This window comes from Mesoplodon mirus (assembly GCF_964341445.2).
Source record: "Mesoplodon mirus genome assembly, chromosome: 15".
Taxonomy (NCBI): Eukaryota; Metazoa; Chordata; class Mammalia; order Artiodactyla; family Ziphiidae; genus Mesoplodon; species Mesoplodon mirus.
The window spans coordinates 63,238,208-63,260,673 of record NC_138991.1 but is presented as its reverse complement, the minus strand read 5'-3'; the positions used below and the strand labels follow the sequence as shown (position 1 = coordinate 63,260,673).

At 42.0% G+C, this 22,466-nt stretch overlaps 1 protein-coding gene across 1 annotated transcript; it reads right to left on the bottom strand.

Moving 5' to 3' along the window:
- Positions 1–998: 998 nt before the first annotated feature.
- ZNF200 (zinc finger protein 200) lies at positions 999–20,520 on the bottom strand. The gene is made up of 5 exons (XM_082645242.1): positions 20,334–20,520; positions 19,290–19,616; positions 18,569–18,660; positions 18,146–18,269; positions 999–2,044 (listed from the first exon to the last, which is right to left on the bottom strand). The coding sequence occupies exons 2-5, from the start codon at positions 19,534–19,536 to the stop codon at positions 1,320–1,322; spliced, it is 1,188 nt and encodes a 395-aa protein (XP_082501368.1). The 5' UTR covers positions 19,537–19,616; positions 20,334–20,520; the 3' UTR covers positions 999–1,319.
- Positions 20,521–22,466: the final 1,946 nt, after the last annotated feature.

Genomic DNA, 22,466 nt, shown 5'->3' with positions numbered 1-22,466 from the left:
GTCAGGGAAGTCTGGGTGTCAGGAGGCCAGAGAACAAATATCCACTACAATGAGGACACTGGAACCCTGTCTCCTGAGGGGTAATGTGAGCTAGCTATTGGAGACATAATTTCTAAAAGTAAAACACTTTGCTTGTGAGGTAGTGACCACCCATTCCCAAAGGTCTGATGGGAAATAACGCATATGGCAAGTTTATTGACCAGCCATGGATCCAAGCCAACGTCCTCCTCCTCCTCTTGGGGTTTCCTTCCTAGCAGGTTTTCTTCTCAACTCAACAGAGAGGCAAGATTCTAAAGAGCTTTTCCAGGAGCAGGGCTGGGTGGCCAGGCCTGAACGACCCAAACTTCTTTTGGCAAGGGAAAGGCATGAGAGAGCTGTGTGAGCAATTAATTGCAGAACAAAATACAGTGAAAACAGGAGACACTTTTAAATAACACTGTGAAAAGGATTTCTGTAAAACAGTCACTTTTCAACCACAAACTGCAAATGTTATTGAAATTCACTGTTAGTTTAGATCACATAGAAATGACAGAGTAAGTCCTTGACATTCCTTGCTGTATTTTCCTAAATTCCAAAGTAAACAATCCCTTTCAACTCTCAGGCTTTAAGGGTATCCTTGGAGGGTTACATGAGTTGCTAACAGAAGCTGTTGACTTAACAAATCAGTAGTTTGGTTCTTTTAGGACCTTTACATTATTTCTCAAGTGTGAATTCCTATGTGGGGGAAAAGCTGGATATACTTTTTTTTTTTTTTTTTTTTTTGCGGTACGCGGGCCTCTCACCGTTGTGGCCTCTCCCATTGCGGAGCACAGGCTCCTGACACGCAGGCTCAGCGGCCATGGCTCACAGGCCCAGCCGCTCCGCGGCATGTGGGATCCTCCTGGACTGGGGCACAAACCTGCGTCCCCTGCATCGGCAGGCAGACTCTCAACCACTGTGCCACCAGGGAAGCCAAAAGCTGGATATACTTTCAGGACACTCATCACTCTTCACCTTGAAGGTAAGCAGCCCCCAGACTCACATTTCAAAGCATCTTTCAGGGAAGGGATATGTGACCTATACATTGTTATACAAGTTCACAAAAGAAAGCTCTAGTCCAAAAAGCCTGGTTGCTAACTGAGGTATAGCCCTTGAGGATGTTTTTGGGTTTTTTTCTTCCCCCCTGTGAATTTTCTAAAAACTTAAGGTTTCAGCAAACATGGGTATTTATCCAATTTTGGCTATAATGAGGTTTTCTTATCTGTATCTTTTCAGATAGCCTGGGAATTCAGAATTCCTTAAGGAATATTTCAGGTTGAGGCAGGACCATCAGACCTTTCTCAATCCCACTTCTGTTTTTGGGTCTTACATGCTGAATGGGTTTTTTCATGCCGGGTACAGTTTGAGAGCCGACCAAACCTCCTCCCACACTTTGTACAACCATATGGCCTCTCAGCCTCGTGACTCTGCAGATGAATCACAAATTCTTTGTTTCCTGGGAAGGTTTTCCCACATTCTGGACACTTAAATATCTTCTCCCTTATATGGATTCCTTCATGGCGACTCCGATGAGAATTCTGACGAAAGTTTTTCCCACACTGAGAACATGAATAAGGTTTCTCTCCTGTATGGATTCGCTCATGTTTATTAAGGTTTGTTTTATGATTGAAGCTTTTCCCACAGTGACTACAGTCATAGGGTTTTTCTCCAGTGTGAGTCCTCTGGTGAGAAATAAGGTAAGAACTTTCATTAAACTGTTTCCCACACAGTGGACAAGTATACCATCTTCTTGTTCTCCGATTTCTGGTAAGTGCAATAACACTGATATCCACATATTTTGAGAGTTCCTCTAGTGGAGTATCATTTTCAATGGTAACTAAAAGATTTCTCATTTTCCTTTCCTTTGGAATGGATGTATTTAGTCTTTCCTCTTTCTGGCAATCTGGAGGTTGCTCAGAGACCACGGAGCAATCAATTTCATCACAATCTGAAGACTTTTCTCTCTGATCTTCATTCTCTACAGGTTCTCTCTGAAGATCTTCACCCTCAGGGTTACTGTCACTGACTGTTGAAACAGAGAGAGAATTTAATAACTTTTGAGGGCTATGATACCAGGCAGGAAAAAACAAGTCAGATTTCTCATGAAACAATAACCTCGAAAGTCAGAAATCTGAGGACTGGCCGATAACTGCCATCAACACTTTTCTACCCTTAATGAGGGTGGGATACATGACTGATAAATCTTTCCATACCCCATAATGCAAGCACACAGTCCTCTTTTTACTTTTCTTTAAAAATTGGAATGAGTGGGACTACATTAAAATATTTTATTTGTTTGTTTTCTGAATGAGCACCAACTACTCACTCAACAAGTTCATACTGACCTTACATTCTGTGTAGAGCACTGAGCTAATAAGGACCAGGGGATGAAGGACATAAATACTAAAGGGTACTACTTGTAATCTTTAGGAGGCTAGTAAGTGAATGATAAGATGAGTTACTTCCAGGTTTTCACTACATTAAATATTAAAATATTATAGTATTAGGTAATATTATAATATCCAATATAGTGAAAAACTGGAAGAGTTCAAATGACCACAACTAAAGGAGGTATAGCATATTCACACAATGGATTATTATTTGGACACTAAAGGATTACTACAATTGATAAAATGAAACTATGGTAGAAGTCAATAGTTGTCATTTTTGGGGAGGAAGGAGAGTAGTGACTGAGCAGGGGGCACAGAGGGATTTCTGGGCTGTTAGGAATAGTCAGTTTTGGGTGTGGTTAGATAAATATGTACATTTTGTGAAAATCTGAGCTGTACACTTAGGATCTGTAGACTTTTCTGCATTTGTATTTCCCCAAAAAAGTCTGTGTAAAATAACAAATTATAAAGACTAGGCAACAAAGTGAAAAAAAAAAGTATGCTCTGAACAGGTGACATGACAAGGGATTTGTCTGACTCCAGGCAACTTACTGACATTAAAGGATTAAAGCAACCACTTAGATAATGTGACTGAACCTGAAGCTAGACTATGAATCTCTGCTGGATTTAGCAGTTTCACACCAATAGAATTTTTTCTTTTAATTCTTTTAACGATTCCCTTAGGATAATGAAAATGCTGGGTCAAAGCACATGCCAATTTTTATTACAGCTCTTGGTATGAACTGTTATACTGCTTTCCAAACAAGCTGTACAAATTTCAATACAATCATCAACATGTGGTTATCAATTTTACCTAATCTTGCTGGCAGTAGATATAATTTTCAAATATTTAATAGGTATACAATGGTTTCTCATTGTAGCTTTACTTTGCACTTTGATTACTGCAAACTAGTAATTTATCTATTGGGCTGAGACTTTTATAAATTTAAATAAATTTTATATATTACAAATCTTAATCTCTTTATCAATCACTACTGATATATTAATGGAAATCTCCCTCTATCCACAACTTAAAACCAGAGAAAAAAATTAGTCTTAAAATCTGATAAATTTCTATTGTTTCCTGGCCATTCTTTTTTTTTTTAAGGTATTTTTTAAATTAATTAATTTTTTTGGCTGCATTGGGTCTTTGTTGCTGTGCACGGGCTTTCTTTTTTTGTGGTGAGTGGGGGCTACTCTTCGCTGTGGTACACAGGCTTTTCATGGTGGCTTCTCTTTGTTGTGGAGCACGGGCTCTAGGCACACAGGCTTAGTTGCTCTGTGGCATGTGAGATATCTTCCTGGACCAGGGATTGAACCTGTGTCCCCTGCATTGCCAGGTGGATTCTTAACCACTGTGCACCCAGGGGAGTCCCCTAGCCATTCTTTTATGACTTATTTTTACAGTTAACTCTAATACATTTGGAGTTTAGTATCACACTGTTTGTTGTTTGTAACATGTCTAATATTGGTAAAACCAGTCAGAACATCCACTTCTACCTTTTCACAAATTTGAACGAGTGTATTTACAGTATAAATAAATTTGGAGGGCACTGCTATCTTTACATGATTTTAGTTTTCCAGTTTAGACCTGTTTCTCTCCAATATTTAAGAATCTTCTTTTCTATTTACCAATAAAACATTTCTCTAGGAGCTGTCTCTCAGATAGCTACAGCTCTGCGTCTCAAGATGTGAGCCCTGTTGGTTTTCAAAGTTAGGGCTTTTGGGGGCTCGTCTCTCAGGTGCAGGTCCTCAAAGGGAGAGAGGAAGATGGTGAAAGAGTAAGAAGCGGAGATCACCTTCCTCCCCCAGATACATCAGAAATTCATCTACACGTGGAACAACTCCCACAGAACACCTACTGAACGCTGACAGAAGACCTCAGACCCCCCAAAAGGCAAGAAACTCCCCACATACCTGGGTAGGGCAAAAGAAAAAAGAATAAACAGAGACAAAAGGATAGGGACGGGACCTGCAGCAGTGGGAGGGAGCCGTGAAGGAGGAAAGGTTTCCACACACTAGAAGCCCCTTCGTGGGCGGAGACTGCGGGTGGCGGAGGGGGAAAGCTTCGGAGTACGGAGGAGAGCACAGCAACAGGGGTGTGGAGGGCAAGGCGGAGAGATTCCCACACAGAGGATCGGTGCCCTCAGGCACACACCAGCCCAAGAGGCTTGTCTGCTCGGCCGCCGGGGCGGGCGGGGCTGGGAGCTGAGGCTCGGGCTTCGGTCGGAGTGCAGGGAGAGGACTGGGGTTGGTGGTGTGAACACAGCCTGAAGGGTCTAGTGCGCCACGGCTGGCCCGGAGGGAGTCCAGGGAAAAAGTCTGGAGCTGCCGAAGAGGCAAGAGACTTTTTCTTCCCTTTTGTTTCCTGGTGCGCGAGGAGAGGGCATTAAGAGCACTGCTTAAAGGAGCTCCAGAGACGGGCGCGAGCTGCGGCTAAAGGCGCGGACCCCGGAGACGGGCGTGGGACGCTGGGGCTGCTGCTGCTGCTGCCACAAGGCCTGTGTGTGAGCACAGGTCACTGTCCACCCCCGCTTCCGGGGAGCCTGTGCAGCCCGCCACTGCCGGGGTCCCGGGACCCAGGGACGGCTTCCCCGGGAAAGCGCACGGAGCGCCTCGGGCTGGAGCAACGTCAGGCCCGCCCCGCACTGCATGCGCCTCCCTCCCCTCGGCCTGAGTGAGCCAGAGCCCCCGAATCAGCGGCTCCTTTAAACCCGTCCTGTCTGAGCGAAGAACGGACGCCCTCCGGCGACCTACGCGCAGAGGCGGGGCCAGGTCCAAGGCTGAGACCCGGGAGCTGTGAGAACAGAGAAGAGACAGGGAAATCTCTCTGTGCAGCCTCGGAGGCAGCAGATTAAAGCTCCACGGTCCGCTTGATGTGCCCTGCGTCTGTGGAGTGCATGAATGGACAGCGAATCATCCCAAATTGAGGAGGTGGACTTTGAGGACAAGATTTAAGATTTTTTCCCCTTTTCCTCTTTTTACAACGAATTATCCAAAATTAAGGAGGTGGACTTTGAGAGCAAGATTTCAGACTTTTTCCCCTTTTCCTCTTTTTACAACGAATTATCCCAAATTGAGGAGGTGGACTTTGAGAGCAAGATTTTCGATTTTTTTCCCCCTGTTCTCTTTTTGTGAATGTGTATGTGTATGCTTCTGTGTGAGATTCTCTCTGTATAGCTTTGCTTCCACCATAGGTCCCAGGGTTCTATCCGTCCGTTTTTTTTTCAATAATTACTTTTTTATTTTTAATAATGCTACTATATTTTATACTTTATTCTATTTTACTTTATCTTCTCTTTCTTTTTTTCCTACCTTCCCTTCCTCCCTCCCTCTGCCCCTTTCTTTCTTTCTTTCTTTCATTCCTCCCTCCCTCCCTCCTGTCTTTCTTTCTTTCCTTCCTCCCTCCCTTCTTCCTTTCACTCTTACTTTTTCTTTCCTTCCTCCCTCCCTCCTTTCTTTCTTTCTTTCTGTCCTCCCTCCCTCCCTCCTTTCTTTCTTTCTTCCTTCCTTCCTTTCCTTCTTCCTTTCTTTCTCTCTCTCTTTCTTTCTTCTACTAATTCTTTCTTTCTACTTTTTCTCCCTTTTATTCTGAGCCGGGTAGATAAAACGCTCTTGGTGCTGCAGCCAGGAGTCAGTGCTGTGCCTCTGAGGTGGGAGAGCCAACTTCAGGACACTGGTCCACAAGAGACCTCCCAGCTCCACATAATATCAAGTGGTGAAAATCTCCCAGAGATCTCCATCTCAACACCAGCACCCAGCTTCAGTCAACGACCAGCAAGCTACAGTGCTGGTCACCCTATGCCAAGCAACTAGCAAGACAGGAACACAACCCCACCCATTAGCAGAGAGGCTGCCTAAAAACATAATAAGGACACAGGCACCCCAAAACACACCACCAGACGTGGACCTGTCCACCAGAAAGACAAGATCGAGCCTCAACCACCAGAACACAGGCAGTACTCCCCCACACCAGGAAGCCTACACAACCTACTGAAACAACCTTAGCCACTGGGGACAGACACCAAAAACAACGGGAACTACGAATCTGCAGCCTGCAAAAAGGAGACCCCAAACACGGGAAGATAAGCAAAATAAGAAGACAGAAAAACACACAGCAGGTGAAGGAGCAAGATAAAAACCTACCAGACCTAACAAATGAAGAGGTAATAGGCAGTCTACCTGAAAAAGAATTCAGAATAATGATAGTAAAGATGATCCAAGATTCTATTTCCAAGATCCAAAATCTTGGAAATAGAATAGACAAAATGCAAGAAACAGTTAACAAGGACCTAGAAGAACTAAAGATGAATCAAGCATCAATTAAAAACACAATAAATGAAATGAAAAATACTCTAGATGGGATCAATAGCAGGATAACTGAGGCAGAAGAATGGATAAGTGATGTGGAAGATAAAATAGTGGAAATAACTGATGCAGAGCAAACTAAAGAAAAAAGAATGAAAAGAACAGAGGACAGTCTCAGAGACCTCTGGGACAACATTAAACACACCAACATTCGAACTATAGGGGTTCCAGAAGAAGAAGAGAAAAAGAAAGGGACTGAGAAAATATTTGAAGAGATTATAGTTGAAAACTTCCCTAATATGGGAAAGGAAAAAGTTAATCAAGTCCAGGAGGCACAGAGAGTCCCACACAGAATAAATCCAAGGAGAAGTATGCCAAGACACATATTAATCAAACTGTCAAAAATTAAACACAAAGAAATCATATTAAAAGCAGCAAGGGAAAAACAACAAATAACACACAAGGGAATCCCCATCAGGTTAACAGCTGATCTCTCAGCAGAAACTCTACAAGCCAGAAGGGAGTGGCAGGACATAATTAAAGTGATGAAGGAGAAAAACCTGCAACCAAGACTACTCTACCCAGCAAGGATCTCATTCAGATTTGATGGAGAAATTAAAACCTTTACAGACAAGCAAAAGCTGAGAGAGTTCAGCACCACCAAACGAGCTTTACAACAAATGCTAAAGGAACTTCTCTAGGCAAGAAACACAACAGAAGGAAAAGACCTACAATAACGAACCCAAAACAATTAAGAAAATGGGAATAGGAACATACATATCGATAATTACCTTAAATGTAAATGGACTAAATGCTCCCACCAAAAGACACACATTGGCTGAATGGATACAAAAACAAGACCCATATATATGCTGTCTACAAGAGACCCACTTCAGACCTAGAGACACATACAGACTGAAAGTAAGGGGATGGAAAAAGATATTCCATGCAAATGGAAACCAAAAGAAAGCTGGAGTAGCAATTCTCATATCAGACAAAATAGACTTTAAAATAAAGACTATTACAAGAGACAAAGAAGGACACTACATAATGATCAAGGGATCGATCCAAGAAGAAGATATAACAATTGTAAATATTTATGCACCCAACATAGGAGCACCTCAATACATAAGGCAAATACTAACAGCCATAAAAGGGGAAATTGACAGTAACACAATCACAGTAGGGGACTTTAACACCCCACTTTCACCAATGGACAGATCATCCAAAATGAAAATAAATAAGGAAACACAAGCTTTAAACGATACATTAAACAAGATGGACTTAATTGATATTTATAGGACATTCCATCCAAAAACAACAGAATACACATTTTTCTCAAGTGCTCATGGAACATTCTCCAGGATAGATCATATCTTGGGTCACAAATCAAGCCTTGGTAAACTTAAGAAAATTGAAATTGTATCAAGTATCTTTTCCGACCACAATGCTATGAGACTAGACATCAATTACAGGAAAAGATCTGTAAAAAATACAAACACATGGAGGCTAAACAATACACTACTCAATAACGAAGTGATCACTGAAGGAATCAAAGAGGAAATAAAAAAATACCTAGAAACAAATGACAATGGAGACACGACGACCCAAAACCTATGGGACGCAGCAAAAGCAGTTCTAAGGGGGAAGTTTATAGCAATACAATCCCACCTTAAGAAACAGGAAACATCTCGAGTAAACAACCTGACCCTGCACCTAAAGCAATTAGAGAAAGAAGAACAAAAAAACCCCCAAAGTTAGCAGAAGGAAAGAAATCATAAAGATCAGATCAGAAATAAATGAAAAAGAAACGAAGGAAACGATAGCAAAGATCAATAAAACTAAAAGCTGGTTCTTTGAGAAGATAAACAAAATTGATAGACCATTAGCCAGACTCATCAAGAAAAAAAGAGAGAAGACTCAATAGAATTAGAAATGAAAAAGGAGAAGTAACGACTGACACTGCAGAAATACAAAAGATCATGAGAGATTACTACAAGAAACTCTATGCCAATAAAATGGACAACCTGGAAGAAATGGACAAATTCTTAGAAATGCACAACCTGCCAAGACTGAATCAGGAAGAAATAGAAAATATGAATAGACCAATCACAAGCACTGAAATTGAAACTGTGATTAAAAATCTTCCAACAAACAAAAGCCCAGGACCAGATGGCTTCACAGGCGAATTCTATCAAACACTTAGAGAAGAGCTAACACCTATCCTTCTCAAACTCTTCCAAAATATAGCAGAGGGAGGAGCACTCCCAAACTCATTCTACGAGGCCACCATCACCTTGATACTAAAACCAGGCAAGGATGTCACAAAGAAAGAAAACTGCAGGCCAATATCACTGATGAACATAGATGCAAAAATCCTCAACAAAATACTAGCAAACAGAATCCAACAGCACATTAAAAGGATCATACACCATGATCAAGTGGGGTTTATTCCAGGAATGCAAGGATTCTTCAATATATGCAAATCAATCAATGTGATACACCATATTAACAAATTGAAGAAGAAAAACCATATGATCATCTCAATAGATGCAGAGAGAGCTTCCGACAAAATTCAACACCCATTTATGATAAAAACCCTGCAGAAAGTAGGCATAGAGGGAACTTTTCTCAACATAATAAAGGCCATATATGACAAACCCACAGCCAACATTGTCCTCAATGGTGAAAAACTGAAACCATTTCCACTAAGATCAGGAACAAGACAAGGCTGCCCACTCTCACCACTCTTATTCAACTTAGTTTTGGAAGTTTTAGCCACAGCAATCAGAGAAGAAAAGGAAATAAAAGGAATCCAAATTGGAAAAGAAGTAAAGCTGTCACTGTTTGCAGATGACATGATACTATACATAGAGAATCCTAAAGATGCTACCAGAAAACTACTAGAGCTAATCAATGAATTTGGTAAAGTAGCAGGATACAAAATTAATGCACAGAAATCTCTGGCATTCCTATACACTAATGATGAAAAATCTGAAAGTGAAATCAAGAAAACACTCCCATTTACCATTGCAACAAAAAGAATAAAATACCTAGGAATAAACCTACCTAAGGAGACAAAAGACCTGTATGCAGAAAATTATAAGACACTGATGAAAGAAATTAAAGATGATACAAATAGATGGAGAGATATACCATGCTCCTGGATTGGAAGAATCAATATTGTGAAAATGACTCTACTACCCAAAGCAATCTACAGATTCAATGCAATCCCTATCAAACTACCACTGGCATTTTTCACAGAACTAGAACAAAAAATTTCAAAATTTGTTTGGAAAAACAAAAGACCCCGAATAGCCAAAGCAGTCTGGAGAACGAAAAACAGACCTGGAGGAATCAGGCTCCCTGACTTCAGACTATACTACAAAGCTACAGTAATCAAGACAGTGTGGTACTGGCACAAAAACAGAAAGATAGATCAACGGAACAGGATAGAAAGCCCAGAGATAAACCCACGCACATATGGTCAACTTATCTTTGATAAAGGAGGCAGGAAGGTACAGTGGAGAAAGGACAGCCTCTTCAATAAGTGGTGCTGGGAAAACTGGACAGGGACATGTAAAAGTATGAGATTAGATCACTCCCTAACACCATACACAAAAATAAGCTCAAAATGGATTAAAGACCTAAATGTAAGGCCAGAAACTATCAAACTCTTAGAGGAAAACATAGGCAGAACACTCTATGACATAAATCACAGCAAAATCCTTTTGGACCCACCTCCTAGAGAAATGGGAATAAAAACAAAGATAAACAAATGGGACCTAATGAAACTTCAAAGCTTTTGCACAGCAAAGGAAACCATAAACAAGACCAAAAGACAACCCTCAGAATGGGAGAAAATATTTGCAAATGAAGCAACTGACAAAGGATTAATCTCCAAAATTTATAAGCAGCTCATGCAGCTCAATAGCAAAAAAACAAACAACCCAATCCAAAAATGGGCAGAAGACTTAAATAGGCATTTCTCCAAAGAAGATATACAGACGGCCAACAAACACATGAAAGAATGCTCAACATCATTAATCATTAGAGAAATGCAAATCAAAACTACAATGAGATATTATTTCACACCAGTCAGAATGGCCATCATCAAGAAATCTAGAAACAATAAATGCTGGAGAGGGTGTGGAGAAAAGGGAACACTCTTGCACTGCTGGTGGGAATGTGAATTGGTACAGCCACTATGGAGAACAGTATGGAGGTTCCTTAAAAAACTAAAAATAGAGGGAGGGAGATGCATGAGGGAAGGGATGTGGGAACAGATATATATGTATGACTGATTCACTTTGTTATAAAGCAGAAACTAATAAAAAAATAAAAAAAAAACAACTAAAAATAGAACTACCATATGACCCAGCAATCCCACTACTAGGCATATACCCTGAGAAAACCATAATTCAAAAAGAGACATGTACCAAAATGTTCATTGCAGCTCTATTCACAATAGCCCGGGGATGGAAACTACCTAAGTGTCCATCATCAGATGAATGGATAAAGAAGATGTGGCACATATATACAATGGAATATTACTCAGCCATAAAAGGAAACGAAACTGAGCTATTTGTAATGAGGTGGATAGACCTAGAGTCTGTCATACAGAGTGAACTAAGTCAGAAAGAGAAAGACAAATACCATATGCTAACACATATATATGGAATTTAAGAAAAAAAAATGTCATGAACTTAGGGGTAAAACAGGAATAGAGACACAGACCTGCTGGGCGTGGGCTTGGGGATATGGGGGGGCGCTGTGACGGGGTGGGGGAGAGGCATGGACGTGTATACACTGCCGGGCGTGGGGTGGATGGATGATGGGGGGTGGCCGCGTGGCACGGGGGGATCGGCTCGGTGCTTTGTGGCCGCCTGGAGGGGTGGGATGGGGAGGGTGGGAGGGAGGGAGACGCAGGAGGGAGGGGATGGGGGAACAGATGTATATGTATGACTGATTCACTTTGTTGTAAAGCAGAGACTAATTTAAAAAAGCCAAAAAAATATAAAAGAAAAAAAATAATAAAAATCTTTTCCATAAAAAAAACATTTCTCTAGTTTACTCTTATCTTACAGTCATTCTGAATGACAGCTCTCATTATTTTGTGTTTATTTAAGAATGCTATTTATTGGGCTTCCCTGGTGGAGCAGTGGTTAAGAATCCGCCTGCCAGTGCAGGGGACATGGGTTCAAGCCCTGGTCTGGGAAGATCCCACATGCCACGGAGCAACTAAGCCCATGTGCCACAACTACTGAGGCTGCGCTCTAGAGCCCACAAGCCACAACTACTGAGCCCACGTGCCACAAGCCTAGAGCCCGTGCTCCGCAACGAGAAGCCACTGCAATGAGAAGCCTGTGCACCGCAAGGAAGAGTAGTAGCCCCCTCTCGCCACAGCTAGAGAAAGCCCACGCACAGCAATGAAGACCCAACGCAGCCAAAAATAAATTTAAAAAAAGAATGCTATTTATTGATTGTTAAATATTTATTCCTATCAACCTACTTTAAAACTATTAAATATAATAATGTTTTAGTTGATCCTTTTAGATTTTCTAAGTACAAATCATATTTTGGTTCCCTCTCCAATATTCATTCTTCTCAACCTCTTTTTCTTATCTTCTTGCTTTAGAAAATTAGTTAATGATATTAATAGTGATAGTAGGTTTCTTTATTCTCAGTTTTCAGGAATTACCATCAGCGTTTTATGAATGATTATAAACATTAGGTTATATTAAAGAGCTAAATATCTGTTTTCAGAACAATTAGTTGCAACTCATATGATTTTTCTTATTTTTCTGAAAGGGTCAATGAAAATACAGTCGACTTCAACAACACAGGTTTGAACTGTGAAAGTCCACTTATACGCAGAATGTTTTCAACAATAAGTACTACAGTACCGTGCAATCCAAGGTTGGTTGAATCTGCAGATGTGGAATCATGGATATAGAGGAACAGCGGGTATGGGGGGCTGACTATCAATTATGCATTGATTTTTGACTGCTGGGAGGGTCAGCACCCCTTATCCCTGTGTTGTTCATGGGAAACTGTATTTTACCTTCCTTTACTGTAGTAACTTTAAAAATAAAATAATTTTAGTAGCTAATATATTTATATGGCTCAAAAAATCAAAAAGTATACATAGAGAGCGTTACTCTCATCCCTCTCCCCATCCATTCTATTCATTCCCCAGACAGGTAGCAGTTTTATTAAATTCTTTTTGTTTTCCCATTGTTTCTTTAGGCAATACGTTTTCTTTTTCTCCCCGTTTCTTACATAAAAGGTAGTACACTATGTATATTTCTGCTACTTGCCTTACTTCAGTCACTATATTCCAGTGCACAGAGATTATCATGGTATGATGTGTGGAAACATACTGTATTCAACCAGCCCCCTGCAGAAACACTTGGATTGTTTTCAACTTTGTGTTTTTACAAACAATACCACAACGAATAAACCTTGTTTGTACATTATTTTGAATGTGTGCTATTGCTATTATCTGTAATTCAGATTCCCTGAAGTGGGTCTGCTAGAGCAAAAGGTAAATGCATCTGTAATATGGGTGATTACAAATTCTCATAAACAGGAACTGTACCATTCTGCATGCCCACCAGCAATATACCCATCTCCCAACAACCTCACCACCAATGTGTTGTTAAGTTTCTGATTTCTATAAATCTGATAGATTTTTTTAAAAAAAGGTAACTCAGTAAAGGTTTTATTTGCATTTCTAATTATGAGTAGGGCTGGACATCTTTCATGTATTTTATTTTTTAATTTCTTTTATTAATTAATTAATTTATTTTTGGCTGTGTTGGGTCTTCATTGCTGAGTGTGCGCTTTTTCTAGTTGCGATGAGCAGGGGCTACTCTTTGTTGCCGTGTGCAGGTTTCTCGTTGCAGTGGCTTCTCTTGTTGCAGAGCATGGGCTCTAGGCACATGGGTTTCAGTAGTTGTAGCTCACAGGCTCTAGAGCACAGGCTCAGTAGTTGTGGCGCATGGGCTTCGTTGCTCCGCAGCATGTGGGATCTTCCTGCACCAGGGCTCGAACCCATGTTCCCTGCACTGGCAGGCGGTTTCTTAACCACTGTGCTGCCAGGGAAGCCCTCTTTCATGTATTTTAGAGTAATTTGTATTTCTGAGAAAATCTGTTGATCTTTCTCTTCCCAATTTCTAGAAATTCTTAATAAATTAGGAAGATTAGGCTTTTGTCTGATATAAGGTGCAAATATTTACCTCCAATTTACTGCATTTTATTTGCTCAGATATTTTTTATTTTGTCATACAGAAGTTTAAAATTTTTTAGGTATTTACTTTATTGATCTTTTCTTTCAAGACTTCTGGATTTTTGAGTCTTAATTAGAAAAGCCTTCCTAGGCCACAGTTATAAAGGAATTCACCCTTTGATCCACTGGGAGTTTTTCTTGGTGTGCAAAGTAAGGTATGATTCACCAAATGGCTACTAAGTTGTCACAACACCTTTTATCAAAAAGTCCCTCTTTACCTTGCTGACTGGAGATTCCAACTTTACCACAAACTAAATCCTCATGTGTATTTGAAGCTATTTCTGCACTTTTTTTTAACTTAATTAATTTTGTTATCAATTAGTTTATTTTTGGCTACGTTGGGTCTTCGTTGCTGCACGCGGGGCTTTCTCTAGTTGCGGAGAGCGGGGGTTACTCTTCTTTGCAGTCCACGGGCTCCTCATTGCAGTGGCTTCTATTGTTGCAGAGCATGGGCTCTAGGCACGCAGGCTTCAGTAGTTGTGGCACACGGGCTTCAGTAGTTGTGGCGCATGGGCTTAGTTGCTCTGCAGCGTGTGGGATCTTCTCCGACCAGGGATTGAACCCATGTTCCCTGCACTGGCAGGTGGATTCTTAACCACTGTGCCACCAGGGAGGTCCCTGGACTTCTTATTCCATCCCACTGGTCTATCTAGTCACATGCCAATACTATATACTGTTTTCATGACAGGCTTTAGAGGCTGCTTTAATACCTGATACGGCTAGAACCCTCCTGCGCCACTGCTCTTCTTTTCAATTTTCCCTGTTACTTGTAGTTATTTTTCCATTTGAATTTGAGATCGGACTGCCTAGTTCCAGGGGAAAAAAATCCTATTGGCTTTGTTAAAGGGATTACATTGAATTCATAAATCAATTTGGGGAGAACTGACCTTTTTTTATATTAAAATCTTCCCCACCAAGAACATGATACTTCTTTCCATTCATTCAAATCTACTTCTGTGTCTTTTAGAAGTGTTTTAAAGTTTTCCTCATAATTTTTGCACACTTCTTAAGTTTATTCCTAGGTGTTTAATCTTTTTTGTTCCTACTGTGTATCTTCTAAATGATTGTTTGCATGAATGATTTCGGTATAATAATTTTACATCTCGTTGCCTTACTAAATGCTTATTATTCGGAATAAGCTTTCAGACATTCTCTGGGATTTTCCAGCTACACAATTATATTATATGTAAATAGGTGTAGTTTTATCTTTCTCTTAAGTTCTTATAATACAGCTAATTTCCTTCTCATTTAACTGCACTGGCTAATACCTGAAACAAAATATTAAATAGTAGTAGTGGCAGTGGGCTTCACTGTTGTATTCCTAATTCTAGTGGGAATGCCCCCAGTGTTTCCCATTAAAGATGATGCTGGCTGAAAGAATATGTAGCCCATTAAGGAAGTACCCATTAGTCACTAGTTTGTTAAGTGTTCTTAGAAAGAAGAGGTTTGTATTTTGTCAAATATCTTTTCAATAACTATGAAAATGATCATAGGCTATTTCTTTTTATTTTCAGATGGATAGACTTATAACAAATAGACTTTCTATGACTAAATTATTTTTGTATTCCTGGAATAAATCTTATTTGGTCATTGCAATTTTCATCAGGTTGTGATATCTTTGTTACACTAATGTCATAAAAAGAACCTGGAAGTTTTCCTTCTTTTTCTATACTCTGAAAGTTCTCACAGAATTTGAACTGTCAAATTTTTAAAGATTTACAAGAATTTTCTGTGAAACTAAGGCTAGTCCTTTTTCTTGTGTGTGGGACTAGTTTTTTGACAATTTCAGTTTCCTCTATGGAAACTGGTTTATCTATTTGTGTGTAAATCTTTCTACTTATTAGTTCCTCTATTTTTTCTATTTTTAACTTATTGATTTCTAAGTTTGTATTTATTAATATTTTGTTCCTGTTTTCCCTTATCTTGTTTTCCTAACTTTGAGTCAGAGGCTTAATTAATTTCTGTAAAGCAGTATACATGTTTTTACATCCCTGCATATACTTATGAGTACCACTTTAGATTATACCATAGATTCTGATACATAGTGTTTTGCAGAAAAATTATGCGATTTTAATTTGTATTACTCCTTTGACCCAAAGTTACTTAATAGTTTTAAACTTTACTGGTAGAAAGAAATTGTTTTCTCTGATTTCATTATTAATTTCTAGTTGTATTGCATTGTGATAGATCCTAATGTATAATTTCTACTCTTTGTGTTTTTGCTGCATAGTATGTAGTCAATTTGTATCAATCTTGGAAAGGTATATTCTCTTACCACAGTAGAAGGCAGATACAACCATAAGAACTATCTCACTGAGAATTTAAGTGCTCTACCTTTTTGGTTGTTTTCATGTGGTTTACTTGGACTGAGACACAAATTCTGTCTTCCTCTGTCAAGGGCCTTCCTTTTGATTCCTGTCCCCACGAGGTTCATTTCCTTACACTTTTCCCTTTGCAAACCGACCAAATGTTACTATTTCAACTATCAGCTATATGCTGATGACTCCCAAATCTCTACATCCTTACATCTGACCTCCAATCCCCAATGTCCAAGTGCCCAGAGGATAACCTCATTTTATTTCCTTCCATGGACTGAATCTCATCTAAAATCAAATCCGTGTTCTTCCAAACTCTGCTCCTGGGTCCAAATCCTGCCTTGACTTATCATAGCTCTTTACAGCTGTAACTTAGAAGCTCTTAGAGGGTAGAAATGGAGCATTATATATATTTTTAACCTCCTGAATATCAACTCCAAAACCCAACCCTGCCTGAGGGGAAAACAGCATTTATTAAATGTGGTGAATGACTCGAAGCTTAAATCATCAGCTTCAGAGTATGAACAAGGGAGAAGAAAGGAGAGGGTGAGGATTGGGTCTCAGGGCCTCAACGTTCAGGGCCAAAGTGTTCCTGGAGTTGGCAACATGCCCAACAGTCAGTCACCCAAAATAAATGCTAGCTTTGCCTAAGACTCAGGGAAAACTCAGTGTAATAAATCTGATCTGTTTATACGGTTTCCTAAAATAAAATATTACATACAATAATCTATGGGAAATTAACCAGGCCTATTATGTACCACCACCCCAACCATACAGGATAAGACAACTACAGAGTTGAGTAATCATTTTGTATTTTTGTCACCCTAGGCAACTCACAAAACCTCAGCCTCAGAACCAGTCTTGAAGGCAAGGTAAAAAAGTATTAGGCATTCAGCAAGATGATTTTTGAGGGACCCTGGCTCTAGGGTAGCAGTATATTTCTAGGGAAAAACTGAAGCATCTCTAAGCAGCTTACAGAGAAGCTGCTGCCAGATGAGTTCCTATGTAGCACTTGTTAGCCACTACTGGGAAATGAGTACAAATGAAGAAGGCTTCATTCACCAACCATATAGGAAATTCACTGATGAAACTATGAGAAATGCAGCAAGGAGGCAGTACTGTACTGGGCCAAGACTGTAAGCTCTGGTGTTAGATTCCCTGAGTCTAAATCCCTGCTCTACTACCTACTGCTGTGTGACCTTTAGGAAATTTCTTAACTTTTCTCTGCTTCAGTTCCATCATCTATGAAATAGTAATGATTCCTATACCCCACAGTACTATCATAAGAATTACATAAGATAATAAATGCATGCAAAGTAGTTAGAAATGTCTAGCACATATTGGCACACAAGTGCTTAATAAGTGCCAGATGTTATTTCCATCAAAAGTGGGATATATTTTCTCTTACACTAGTAGGCTTCACAGCTATTGAACATCAAGGAAAAAAAAAAGACTTAAAAGAATTAGTCATGTGTCCAATAAATACACTGATGTAAAATATACCTGTGGGGAGAATACCACTGGGTGCAGAGATTCAGAAACAGTATACTCGCATTTTCTATCTGTTTAAATATTTGATGTGAGTATATCAACCTCAAGTCTTGCTTACCAAGAGAAGTTCCCTCCTTACTGCCCCCAAGATACAGGGAAAATGGCCACTCACAGCTGGAGAAGGCTCTGCCACATGGAATAAATCAAAAATTAAATGTGCATGAACATGTACTTAGCTGGTGTGAACAATGTCTCAAAAAAGTCTGAGATGAAACAGAACATGCTTTTCCCATAGTCTTCAATCTGAACACACGAGGGACTTGATTTCTTACCCAGTAACATCATCTCCCCAATACTGTTGTCTTGAATCTCTGAGGTGGGCTGCTGAACAGGATCCAAGCTTACACATTCTTCTTGGGAGTGAAATACATTCAAATCCTCAAAGACCACCAGCTCCTGAAAGAGCAACAGGCCCCCTTCCTCTTAGTAACAGAGGTTCCTTGACAGCCCTGCTGTTAAGAAAGACCAAGATCAGGGAAGGGATGGCAAAAGGGATCTAGAAGTCCCACGCAGACAGGAAAGCCAGGATCAGAGAGGAGCCAGAGGAAGAAAAAAAAAGATGACTGTCCAAGGAGGCAGTGAAGAAAGAGCCCCATCTCCCTGCTGACTCCCAAGAGTGGGTTTATATATATGAGAGGGCTGCAAGAGTAGAGAAGGTGATGCACTCAAACAGTGAACAGGAAAACTGAACCCACCTCAGACTCAGCTTTCAAACACAGAGACACTGTCTCCTGTTTCTGCTGGATTCCTTCTCTGGGTAGAAGCTTCACTAAGGGATGAGGTTGCACTGGGGAAAGAGGAAGCTGTAGTTAATAGAAAAGTCAGGGATTCTGATATGGAGACTCTACCCACACCTTGAAGCCAGGCTGTCCTCATTCCTTTGGTAGGTAACTCAAGGCTTTTTCTGTTCCTATGAGCCCAGTCAGAGATCAATCCACAAACCACAGGGTCTTGAACCTATATGGAGTCTCTTCACTATGAAAAGGATATTCCCCTAAGCACCTTTTAAAATTCCCATTACTACTAAGGGGAAGGATGGGGAAGGGTAAAGTCTGAAGATGCCCACAGCAAGCACAAAAGTTAACAAAATTCCACATAAGCTGAAGTCAATTCAATAATTCATCCACATTCCTTTATCCTAAAAAGATACTCCCCCTCCCCCAATGTCTGGGTAAAACTGACACTACAGAAAAGATACACACTGTTCGTTCTGTGGCTTTACACACACTTAGCAAACCATTCAAGCTCCAGCTTGAGAAAAAAATACTCCCTCTCCCTGGCATGTTGACTTATTGGAATCAACTCTTTTTTTCCGACACCCACCAACCTAACTTGAATTCATTACTAACAGGGAAGTCTAGCTCAGCCCCCAGTACCATCCCCTTCTCTTCTAGTAAAACAGTATGTGCTTCTTACCTCTGTTCTGAAGGTTTGAGCTCACATCCTTCACAATAACCAAGGTCTCCTTGACTTTCTGACCGGGCTGGACTAGGCCTGGCTTGGGCAAGAAGGTGAGGAAGTGCTCCAGAACCAGCTGGTGAATGGTCTTGGGCCCACTAGTAGCATCTCGACGTAGATCTTGGCCCAGCTTGGAGTTAGGAGGAACTCTCAGTATAAAGGAACTCTTTGGCTTTGGGGGTATAGGAACCACTTTTGCAGCCATCGTGCCTTGAAATCACACACACACTTGTTTCTGCAGAGCTTCAAGAGTCACCTCTTACTGGAGGAAACCTGTCAGTCACGCTGTAGATGAGAGAAACCATGAGTCAGGCTGGAGATGCCTGCACTCCAGTATGTGTCTTGCAAAGTGAGGCCACATGAGATCTAAATCAAAAAGGAAAGATAAACTACGGTAGGGAACTCACAACCGTAAGGAAGATCCCTGACCCGATACTCTTAGCAAGGCCTGAAAGGAATATCCTGAGAATGAAAGCAGAAGATGTTCAAACCTCAAGGGCCATCCTCATGAGAAAATGAAGTGCAAACTCCACTGGGAAGAAAGGTTTAACTCATGCTGGTAGAAGAAGCAGTGGGCCAGAAGACAGGAAATCCGGGGTCCAATACCGAGGGCATCTGTTTACAAGTCAACTTGGCCACCGAATCTGGCCTCACTGCGTCCCTTGGACCGCAGGTCCCTCGGATGCCCTTCCAGGGGTTGGTGATGGTTCAAGGAGCAAACGCAAGGCCGCATGAGGTGTCTACGTGTGGCCTGCTGACTCCTTTCCGCCCTCAAAGCCCTGTAAGAGCGACAGGGGACATCCCGGTAGGGCCCACCAGGCCAGGCCCGCTCTGCAGCCTCTCCCAGTGGCCAAGGGGCACCTTCACCGCAAAGCCCAGCTGGTGGCATTGCCTGGGGTGCGCTCCCGGCTACCTATCCGGCCAGGCTCCCCTAGCAATAGACTCTGTTCCGCTCCCCAGAGGCCACCTCAGCCTGGTTCCCGCCCTCCCGGAGTCCCTCACCTCTTGGGGTTCTGCCGCCCCTGGGCGCTCACTGGGGACAGCCCAGAGACCCAGACTCGGGGAGAGACCGGGAAACTAGGCTCGAGAGGCCAAGCCCTCCCCTCGCCCTTCGGGATGTCCTCACAGGTAGCCGGCGACTACTGGTGTGCGCCGCCGTCAGATGGGGAGGACGGCAGGGACGCGATGCCTTCTGGGAGGCCGGGCGCCTAGGCAGCAGTGACGTCACGCCCGGTGCCCCGTTTCCGGTGCGGAAGTCTGGTCTCCTTGGTTGGAGCGAGCGGTCTGCGCTTGGGAAGGCGAGGCTCGAGGCCGGCCGGCGGAGCTCTCAGGGACGCAGGGAGGCCAGGTTGGCAGCAGCCACTCTCTCTGCGGCTGCACCTGGGAGACTGAAAGCAGAAGGCTGGCTCAAACCCTCCAAGACAGGTGGGCACCACTCCAAATAGGACGGTCTAGCTACAAGGGCTGCTGGGAAATGTAGTTCGGTGCCAAACAGCCAATGGGAGATCTCCAGGCGCCGCGGTTGGGGCGGAGCAGGGCCGGGGCTCGACCGGAAGCGGGCCGTCTGACGGACCGGAAGGTCTGTGAGAGGCCGACACAGTTTCCGCCACAGCCTATGGGGTCTGTCAAAAAGTTGTGGCGGCGAGGTGGTGGTAGGCTGTGGGTTTTGTCCGCTCTAGGGTCCTGTTACAGCCGTCCCTTTCGGCAGGGGCGGCCTTTCGGTCAGAGCCGGGCGAAGCTCCCCTCCCCTGTTGGCCAACTTCTACACAGCGGTCTGGACCGGCCATCTTATTTTCTCAGGAATTCTAGCTGTCCATCTCCGTTACCGTCCTCAATTCGTCTTTCTTTCTGCATTGTTCCCATACTCGGTTCATTTTCCAGTGAGGCAGTGATCAGGAACTGGGGCCACACAAGAGCAGGGATTGCCCTAGTCTATGTAAACGCCAGCCTCAGGCAGGATGACTAAAGTGAAAATAGGAGTTCTGTTTCTTAACGGTAACTATAGGTGACTCACTCAGCTGTGATCTAAAACATGTTATAAAGAGAGTAGTGTTAAAACCGTGTGGCAGGGGCTTCCCTGGTGGCGCAGTGGTTAAGAGTCCACCTGCTAATGCAGGGGACACGGATTTGAGCCCTGGTCCGGGAAGATCCCACATGCGGCGGAGCACCTAAGCCCATGTGCCACAGCTACTGAGTCTGCGCTCTAGAGCCCCTGAGCCACAACTACTGAAGTCCTCGTGCCTAGAGCCCGTGCTCCTCAACAAGAGAAGACAGCGCAATGAGAAGCCCACACACCGCAATGAAGCATAGCCCCTGCTCAGCACAGCTAGAGAAAGCTCTCGCGCAGCAACGAAGACCCAACACAGCAATAAATAAATAAATAAACAAACAAATAAAATAAAATAGAAAAAACTGGCAACAAAACTTAAAAAAAAAAAGGATACCTGTCTTTCCAGACATCAAAATTACGAAAAAAAACCTTCTTTAATCAAAGCAGTGTAGTTTGAACTACGCGTGAATAAATAGAACAGTATAGCCAAAATTGATCTGAATATATGTCGACCTGTATGTAAGGATAGCATTTAACTTGGTGCTAGCAGAAATTGTCTATTCTTCTGGGAAAAAAGGCTCTTGTCTTTACACACAAAGAGATGGAATTTAATAGCCAATGAAAGAACACTTAAGAGAAGGTTAAGTTTAATATTGAGGCAAAATAGGAAACTGAGGTGCTTTAAAGTAAAATATAAGCTTGAGTGGCTGTATTTTAAAAAAAACTTTAGAAAACAATATTAATAAAATCAAGCAGTAGACTGGGACATAATTGTAGAAGATAAACCAGATAAAGACTAAGGCATTGGGCTTCCCTGGTGGCGCAGTGGTTGAGAATCTGCCTGCTAATGCAGGGGACATGGGTTCGAGCCCTGGTCTGGGAGGATCCCACATGCCACGGAGCAACTAGGTCCGTGAGCCACAACTACTGAGCCTGCACGTCTGGAGCCTGTGCTCCGCAACAAGAGAGGCCGCGTTAGTGAGAGGCCCGTGCACCGCGATGAAGAGTGGCCCCTGCTTGCCACAACTAGAGAAAGTCCTCGCACAGAAACGAAGACCCAACACAGCAAAAATAAATAAATTAAT